Source organism: Tubulanus polymorphus, chromosome 5 (genome assembly GCF_964204645.1).
Source record: "Tubulanus polymorphus chromosome 5, tnTubPoly1.2, whole genome shotgun sequence".
Classification (NCBI taxonomy): domain Eukaryota; kingdom Metazoa; phylum Nemertea; class Palaeonemertea; order Tubulaniformes; family Tubulanidae; genus Tubulanus; species Tubulanus polymorphus.
In genome coordinates, this window is record NC_134029.1 from 16084346 (window position 1) to 16095040 (window position 10695).

General features: G+C 27.8%; 1 protein-coding gene across 1 annotated transcript; it reads left to right on the forward strand.

The window, feature by feature from the left end:
- Positions 1-9171: 9171 nt before the first annotated feature.
- On the forward strand, positions 9172-10395 carry LOC141906268 (uncharacterized). The gene has a single exon (XM_074795511.1). It carries the CDS (start codon positions 9172-9174, stop codon positions 10393-10395), a length of 1224 nt encoding a protein of 407 aa, XP_074651612.1.
- The last annotated feature ends 300 nt before the right edge of the window (positions 10396-10695 follow it).

Sequence of the window (10695 nt, forward strand, 5' to 3'; positions counted from 1 at the left end):
TATCCACCACCATTAAATGCTAAAGCGTTAACAATTGCCGATCCTATAATAGTTATAATTGCAGAAGCCATTTATTTAGCAAAAAAAATTATGCATTTATATGGGAGGAATATATTTTTGTTTTTCCAAATAATCAATGGTTAAATTAGACAAAGTAACTGCTAATGTTAACTTTAAAATATCATTTATATCAAATCTATCAACATTAACACTTCCCATTTTGAATACTTTTTTTAATACCATTGAATAACCAACCGTTCCAACTGATAGTAATGCGCCATTATATAATCCAGTTATTATCCACTTATTATCACTCATTTATTTATCAAAAAAATTACTATCATCAAAATATTTAGTTATCTTAGTGATGATTATTTCAACATTTATTTCATTACTAGTTTTATGATTATCATATATTTTGGATAATATGTTTTTGATATCTTCAATAATTCCATCTTCATTTAATTCATAATATTCTAAAGGTGATTTAATTAAATCAATTACTTTTTCTATATTATACTTTTCTTTATCAATCATTGATGCATTGTTAAATGATTTACTTTTTATATCAGTAATTACATCATTTAGTTTAATTCTCATTTCTTTACCATGTTTAAAATCAAACCCAAAACATATACTCGGTCCAACAGTTATATTCATTTATATAATGAAAAAATTACTCTCTACATCTTATAACTAATTCATATATTACAGGAAAGTTATTTAAATCAATTAAGTATCCATTATGATTTCTAATTTCTAATCTAAAATTATTAAAACGAGGAATGCATGGTTTGAAATCACATTCTGTTAAATTATAATTTATTTGCGTTCCAAATTCTTTAACATTCTTCAATGGTAAAATGTTTAGTAAACCAGAATTACAAGTTATATCTTTAGTTGCTTCGAATGTTTTTGTAGGATCAATTAAATTGCAATAAATATAAAAATGTGTGTAAGGTATTAAGTTTGGTGTAGTAGCGTCAATATTTGTAAAAGATCTATCTGGAAGAATTCCTAACAGTTTAGCTATAGGTTTTTTTACCATAAATTTATGTTTTTTACTATTAGACAACCTTATCTTTATTCTATCAGAACTCTCACTTTTTAAAAATCTAATACTAAACCCAGAACTACTACCTAATTTGTGCCAGGCTTTTCTATTAATTTCTTGTGCTAATGTATCTAAATTATATAACCCCGGTTTTAAATATATATAGGCCCATTCATTTTTATCTTTATTAAAAATTAAAAAAGCTCTATGTTCAATAGTTTTATTCGATATATTGTAAAAAAAATTACATAAACTTATATTTACTAATTTCAAATCTACACAATTCTTGAATTCTCTATCTAATTGTACTAATAAATTATGTGATTTATAATTTGTAAGTCTTCTAGAATCAACAAATATTCTGTATTCTTTTAATTCCGCCATTTATTTTACATATTTTCTTATTCGAAATCTATTTCATGGTGCCCTTTTTCATTCTTACCTTTGTATACGAAATAGAAATCTCCAGAACATAATTCTTCTAGATCTTCACTTGATAATCTATGAAATCTATCTGGTAAATAAGTTCTGAATTTATATTTATTTCCTTTTAATCCTTCATATTCTAAATGAATTACTAATTTATCTCCATATTTGTTAGTAATTGTTTCAATGTTAGTAATTAAATATTTCTTGTGAATTGTTAACTCAGTTAGTTTTTTGAATTTATAATCTACAGATTTTACATTTGTGGTATCTTTAATTCTATCTAAGAATTCACTGTGTACTTGTTTACTCTCCATTTATTATACAAATTTTTATTGAAATTGATTAACACGTTAGAATCCTTTTCATAATTTCATTTTCTTTTGTTTCTTCTCTTTTGAATTTTATATATTCATCTAAATTGCAACCATAGGCGACTGTGTGGATTCCATCATCTAAAATATATCTTTTATCATCAAATGGGTTTAGACTTATCTTCTCTATCTCTTCAATATACATTTCATGATCTTCAGATCTTAAACATTTCATCTTATGTTTTCTAACTTCTTCATTAAATATACAATTGATGTAATCTTTGAAATGAATATTCTTTTCTACTACACTTTTAGTAATTCCTTTTAACTTTTTAGCTTCATGTTCTTTAGTTTTATATGAATACATTTTAGATCTAATACCAATGAACTCTATCATTTCTTCACCACCTAATTCATCCTTAAACTTACCAGGAACTTTTTTATTATCATTGCTAAACAATTCATGATTTTTTGGATAATTACTAAAATCAAAATGGTATTTTAATATTTTTAAATCATCATTTATATTATCACTTTTTATTTTTAATATATAACTGTCAGTATCTAGATATAATATTTCTATATTTTTTTCTCCAAAATGGGGTTGTAATATGTTATAGTAAAATTTATACATTAGTAATTTTGAAATTTCTAAAACCGATGCTCCAACATAAATAGGTTTATTGAACTTCATAGAAGTTCTTTTTAATTTAACTGCTGCTAAATTTTCATCGAATATTCTATTACCTATGAATTTCGGATACGATTGTAAATGTCTAATTCTTTTACCATTACTAACTAACTCAATATCATTTCTATTTCTTATGTTTTCACAAGTCTTACCATAGAATGCATTATTCATTAACTTGAAGAAATCTTTCTCAAAATCAGTTTTAGCTTCAGTTCTCTGTGTAGTATTAAAATCTATATATTTTTCTAACCATTTAGATTGACTGAATGAAATATATCTATGTACTTTTTTTAATATCATTCCTTGATTCAAATAAAACTTCAACATTCTATAATGCACAACGTAATTATATTTATCTTCTTGAGTCACCATTAACTTTTCAGTATGAATATGATTATCGGGTTTAATTCTTTTTTGATAATTTGATAATTCTTCATGTTTAACAGTTTTATGTTCGGGACAATATGCTAGATTTCTAGATTTGAATTTAATATTTTCAGGGTATTCTAAATCTACAACAAAGAAGTAACCAGTATCTGAATCATCTGCAATATCTAGGATTCTTTTCTTCCAATCAAATTTATCAATTTGTAAAACTTCAGTTATTTCAAACATCCCATAAGGTTGTGGTTCCATCATTGCCCAACCATACAAATTATTTGCATCTATATATAATAACTTATATCCAGGGTTATCATTTACATTGAAATATCTATCAACTAATACACCTGAAACACCTCCTCTTATAGATTTTTCAAATAATAGTAATTGATCTATATTTGTTAACAAATCCATTTTTATATCTGTAAATTTTAATCCACAATCCCATGTTAATCCTGGTGATGAATAACAATGACAAGGATCAATGTTAAAATATTTTAGGTTTACATCTCTAAACCTTTCGAATATATCGGTTAATAATAATACATCTGATTTTAAATATAAATCTACTAATTGTCCATGATTTTTAATTTCAAAATGATTCCAAATATGCAATGTTCTATTATAAACTTCATCTTTAACATATTCATTTTTTAATTCATCATAGAATTGTTCTTTCAATAATTCAGTTATGTTAAAATCATTATGATTTTTATAGAAAGAATATGGAATCGCTCCTTTATATCTCATTAATTTAAAATCATCATAATTTGGGTAATATTCTTTTAATATCTTTAATTCATCATCAACTAATGATTTTGATAAGTTATCTAATGAACTATTTAAAAATCTATATGAATCTATAAATCTTAGACAACCAAATTGGAATGATATATAATTCTCAGATGTTTTAGCTAACATTCTAAATTTATAAGTTGGTATTTTATCTTTTGATCTATTTGAATTTAATATTTCTATTTCATTATTGATTTCTTCTATTTTATGACATAACTGTTTGATGAATAAATGTGCATCATATCCTGATAGATTATGAAATATAACTGGTACAAAATTAATTTTCTTAGCTTGTAAGTTACAATTCTCATGTGCAGCGCCTCTAAACTTTCCATTCAAATGATCATGGTCTCTTACTTTTTTATCTTTATAATTAAATATCTTTTCACAATAATAACATTTATCTGCAAACTCAAATGCTTCTTTATCTTCTTCTGTCATAATTATTTCTTTATTTGTATTCAATAATTTACTAAATCTTATTTCATATTCAATTAATAAGTCACAAAAATGATTGATAACATTTTCATTTCTATAATGATAATATTCACTTTCAATTAGTTCTGGATAATCAGATTTAATATATAACCCGAAAGCTGCAGCTGATTGATGAATCTTTTTAATAGTATTTGTTTTTGGAGGTTCTTCTGAATAATCACTTTCATTAGAATTTAATTTCTTTCTTTTATAATATATATCTTTTCTATCTTTATCTGTTAATTCTTTATTTAATGATTCAAAATCTCCATATATTACAAATGGTACTTTATTTTTGTAATCATATTTTTTGAATTCTAATATTTTATCCTTTTCATTTGGTAAAACTAATTTACAATAATCATGATTATCGCATAGTTGTTTATGATTTAATAATGCACCTTCAGTTCTGAATTTATGTAAACATTTTCTACATAGATATATTTTATTATCAAAATCATTTTCTGATTTAAAAAATAAATCGATTTGTTTAATCCACATATAATGATTCTCATAATATAGTATATCTATAACATCATTTGAATCATAATCTTTTGATAGATATAAAGGTTCTAATGTATAATGTTTAATATTATTTCCTTTTGTATTTGGTAATTTGATTAAATCAAATACATTTATCTTTATATTATTATCTCTTTCTATTTTGGGGATGTTTTTAATTCTAACAGGATACTTATCTATCTTATAATTATTTTCAAATGGTTTATAATGAGTTAATCTACAAATATTATAAGTTGCAGGATGTAAACAACTTATTATAGCCCATAGAAAACATTTATCATCTTCATTTTGTATATTTATTACAGCATTAGTTTTAAATGGTAGTTTAATATAACTTGATGCTTCAATATCGGGTTCTTTATAATATGATAAATTATTTTCATCAATTGGTTTTGATTTAGTTAACTTATTATATTTTGTGTTATAAACATGTAAAGTTATAAATATTATCTCATCAAATATTAAACCAGATCCTTCAAAATATTTTTCTTCTATTTTAGTTTTTATTTCATTATAACATTTATTTAATTTATCATCTATATGTTGTTTAGATATAATATGTTGTGAATGAGAATTTATATTATATATTGGTTTATCTTCAGATTTTATAAACTTTACTTTAACTGATATACTAATTTTAGGATATTCAACATCTGTAATTATTTTTATTATTTCTTTCATATTTTCTAAATGTTTTTTATTTTCTTCTATTGTTTTACTTTTATGAAATTTAAACTCGATAGCTGCTGGACCAATATCACTTTTAAATGCTTCGGTTATCTCTATATCTTTTTTATTATCTAATGAATTAATATAATTTCTTACATCTTCCATATATGGTCTTTTATTGTTTAATTTATTTTTTATTCTTTTAATTGTCTTCTGTTTCTTATCGTTATCATTATCAAAATAATCTTCACCTAAAATATCATTATTCTTATTTCTAATATGACTTATAGATTTTAAATGTTCTTTATAATATCTTTTATCACTGAATGATTGATTACATGTATCACATTTATATGTTTCTTTTTCATTCTTTAATTCTTCTAATTTAGTTTCTAATATATCATCCTTATACTCTAGTTTCAATTTATTCTCTAAATGTGTTATAGTTTTATTGTGTCTTGCTTTTTGAGACTTGTCTATATCGATATTACATGTTGGGCAGTAGTACTTATTTGCTTCCATTTTAATACTATATTTTTTATTAAAATTGATTTTAGAAGTTCAATGATTTAAATGTTATTCATATATATGTGAATATTTTAAGAGTAATAGGGGTTTAGTTGTTTCAGGTTAAAGGTTGAACGGTCGAGTGAGTAAAAAATGAAAAAACAAAAATAATAACAATTCAAACAACTCACACTTTACTCACACTTTCTTCTAGCGAGTAGAAAATGAAAAATAAATTCGAGTATGCGAGAATTATTGTTCATTTTTATGAGTTTTGCGAGTAATTCAAGTAGAAATTGTTATTATTTTTATGTTTTTTCATTTTTGCGAGCTCGACCGTTCGACCTTTGATCTGAAACAACTAAACTCCTATTACTTATCTTTATTATCACTTATACATAAATCATCTAATGTTTTTTCAATATCAATACTATTCTTATTAGATTTCTTTGACATTTATATTAGAGAAAAAAAAGCAAAAAAAAAATATTATAAGTATTCTTCAAATGATACTAGTATCTCTTTAGGTTAATACTAAATTGACTAGGTTAGTTAAAGTTAAAGAATTTCTATTCAAATCTATTCAAAATCTATTCAATCTAATGTCAATTAGAATTACCCAAAAGAAAATATTAAAAATATAATAGAATTCACTAGCTAGTTGAAGTTATTGTTTTTTTATTATATTCTATTTAAATTAGGATTTAATATCACCATGTGGGTGCCGTACGGCACCATCTCACTACTATTGTCTATCTATTAGGAGCAGTAATTATAACCGTCCAGATAGGTCATTTCGGATCCTTGATAACAAATCCTCAAACTGAAAATAAATTCAAAGAAACGACTGGTGGAATTACTATTTCATAAACACATATATTTATTATACAAATTTTAGCGATCGATAATAGAACAATGGAGAACAATAGAAATGCGGTCCAATCGGACCGGTTATTGCGCAATACACAGTTATATTTTTGTTCTGTAAACTACAACATCCAAACATAGAACTGTAACCAATCAATATTGAGCAGCTGTTTCAGTCAACAACGATCAATAGTAGAACAATGGAGAACAATAGAAAAGCGGTCCAATCGGACCGGTTATTGCGCAATACACAGTTAACAGTAAACAATCAATACAGAACAACCGCCGCCATTAACAACGATCAATAATAGAACAATGGAGAACAATAGAAAAGCGGTTCAATCGGACCGGTTATTGCGCAATACTTAGTTAACAGTAAACAATACAATATTAAAACAGATATGTACAATCGAGATTACATTTTTTGATATCTATATTACAAAGACCTTCAGTGTGTTACGAGAGTTTCATCCTCCATTTCTATTGATTCCTGAGTTTCACTATTCAGCAGCATTAGTTCCTTTTCCTATGGTTGGCTTAGAAGTTCTGGTTCATCTTTGTGTTCCATTTTAATCTAAAAGATATCGTGAAAATGAATTACTGTACTTAAATATGTTTAAAGGTTTCCCTACTTCATAATATATGTACTTACATTTAGATTTAGAACTGTAAACTGTGTTTTGAGAGAGAATATCCAATACGTACTATGTATGTGAAAGTTGATTTCTAACTGCCGACGTGGCGCACGTTCAACCAAACTAATTATTTCTGCACAGATGTTCTTTATGATGAAGTTAATTAATTCTTTAGAATTGAAAACAAGATATATTTGGCAACATATGTTTTAGTAGTAAGCAAAAGCTATGTATTATATACATACAAAGCTCAAATAGAATTTCCAGCTTTCTAACCACTGATTAAAACCTCAGAATGCGGTTGATTCTGTGAAATACTATTCCATAATTCAACAAATGTCTTTGCTTTATCCAGTTGATCTAAATATAACTGTAAATCTAGTTTATTAGATTTAATTATATTTTCCTTCTTTTCTAAAGGCCTTAAATTTTTCCAGTTCCATATTAGCTTCTTATTATAATCATCACTCATGTCAAATTTAGAAATCGGCAACACGTGATCAATATGAAAGTATTCACCATAATTATCTATATTCATTTTATCATCGAACTGAAATATAATCCATGATTTTAAGAATTCATCTGAACAACCCAATAAATTAGATAGTGTTTCTGAATGTGTTTCTTTGTTGAATAATTGTGTTAATCTAGATCTTAAGCATTGTTTCAATCTAAAATTAATATCTGTTTGATATCTTACTCTCATATATTCTGTCATATAATCATTACAAGCTTCTCTATTATCTTCTCTATATTGTTTGGTATATAGTTTAAAACAAGTTTTACAGCAATATTGAAAACCATCTTTGCTAATCTTACGCTTACTAAATTCTGTTAAAGCTAATTTATCTAATTCACATTTAGAACACATCTTGTATTATATATTTTTGACGCCAGTGTTATTTGTAATATTTATAGTTTGTGGTTGTTCTGATTCCATTTATTATACATATTTTTTTACTAAATTGTTTTTAGAAGTTCAATGATTTATATCATGTATTATTTCAATCACACTTTACTAACACTTTTAATGTTTAAAATCTAACTCACACAAATATAAATATTGAAATAATGTTATAAATATATCTATATATCTATTCTATAAGAGCTTACACTTTTAAATGTTATTCATTTACATGAATATTTTAAGAGTAATAGGGATAATAGGCTTTCAGGTTAAAGGTTGAATGGTCGAGTTCATTAATAACAAATATTAAAAGTAATTTAAAACTATAATATATTTTCATAACCGTGTGTATTTCAGTTGAATAATAGAATAATAATTATTATTAAAATATATTTGATTATATGAATTTGTGTATTGTAAATAAATCAATTGGTCGCGGAGCGGAGCGGTAGCGAAGTGGAGCTATTACTGATACTGTTGATTGTGCAAATAATTCTTTCGTTACTGTTACAGCTACGTCAGTTGGATCGAATACTTGTTACGGTATACATAAGGCTATGGATATTGATAGCTTTAATTCGTTGAATCACCTGTTGAGAGTGACGATTCGTGTATACAGATTTGTAAATATGTTACTGCGTAAAAGTTTTGTCCCTCTTTCAGATCCAATCACTGTAGAAGAACGCGAATTTGCGGAGAATCAATGGGTGTTCGGTATTTAGAGTGAAGGATTTGGTGATATTATTCATTCCTTACTTCAAGTTTTGGTAAGACAGTTGAAACTCTTTTTGTCTGATGGCGTCCTTCGTTGCGGGGGGAGAATACAGAACGCTAGGCTTCCGGTGAAAACGAAGTACCCGATCCTGTTGCCGAGAACCCATCGATTCACGTTTTTGTATCTTCGTTACGTCCATTGTATTAAGGTAATGCATGAAGGTGTTAATGCAACAATAGCATTTGTTAGACAGAAATATTGGGTACCACAAATTCGTCGTCGTATTACCTCTTTGATACACAAGTGTGTGCCTTGTATTAAGGCTGGCACTGGTAAACCATTCGTGCTTCCCGATCCGGCTCCATTACCCGCCGTACGAGTTCAAGAAGCGCCACCCTTTTTAGTAGTTGGTATTGATTATACAGGCGCTTTAATCGTAAGAACCGAATCATCTGATGCAAAGGTTTATATTTGTCTTATAACATGCGCTATTACTAGAGCGTTACATTTAGAACTTGTAACTGACCTTACCTGTGATGCCTTTCTTTTAGCATTTCGTAGGTTTTGTGCTCGTCGATCGTTTCCACGTATTGTGTACTCTGATAATGCTTCAACTTTTACATGCGCATCCGAGGAACTCTCGAATTTATTCAAATCACTGAAAATCTTTCAATTCATGGCCCAGAATGGGGTCGAATGGCGTTTCATTCCAAAAAGAGCTCCGTGGTTCGGAGGATTTTGGGAGAGGTTAGTTGGGATGGTAAAAAGCTGTCTGAAAAGAGTCATCGGTCGTGCAAAACTTAACTACGATGAATTGAATACTGTTGTTATTGAATGTGAATGTATAATTAATGATAGACCTTTAACATATGTTGATAGCCGTGTTTTAGAACCAGAACCACTAACTCCTTCTCACTTAATCTATGGCCGCGGAATATCGGCTCTTCCGCAACCTATTACTGATGCTGATACGTTGGCTGATCCAGATTATGGTCATAGCGAGTTGAATCGTCGGCAAGAACATCGCGCCGTACTCGTGCAGCATTTCTGGGGAAGATGGAAAAACGAGTACCTCACCGCACTCAGGGAGCGACATAATCAGTCCGGAAATAATCAGGAAATAGTGAAAATAGGTGATATCGTTCAAATCCACGCGGATAACCCTCGTCTTACATTGCGTTTGGGTATCATCGAAAAGTTGAATCGTGGAAATGATAACTGTATGCGATCGGCGGTCGTGCGAACCGCTAAGGGTCGAACGAGTAGACCCATTAATAAGTTGTACCCGCTCGAAATAAATCATCAAGAATTCGCGAAACAGGAGCCACAACCCGAAAAAGCGCGTAGGATCATCCACCCGAAACGTGCGGCTGCCGTTGCAGCCTTGCAGAAACTTCGCGCCGGGAGAATGTCGGGACTCGGTCCTATGGAGTGACTCAACTCTGTCAACTCTGTTGCTGTTTCGAATGTGACTGAACTGTCCAGTAAACTGTAAACTGTATATTTCCGAATTCAATACTATTTGTTATTCACGGTCTGTGACCGTCATATTTGCTGCATATAAATATCTGTGTATGAATAAATTAGGAGGCATTTTTGTAAGATCACACTGTTCGTAGTGCTGAGTTCTTGTTCTCTGGTCGTCTCTCTCGTCTAATACTACAGTTATTCCTAAATCATCTAAAGTTTTTTCAATTGCAACATCACTATTTTTAGATTTTATTTTCTTTTCACC

Excerpts from the sequence above, each read along its gene's own strand:
- LOC141906268 (XM_074795511.1), top strand. The coding sequence starts at position 9,172 with ATGCATGAAGGTGTTAATGCAACAATAGCATTTGTTAGACAGAAATAT.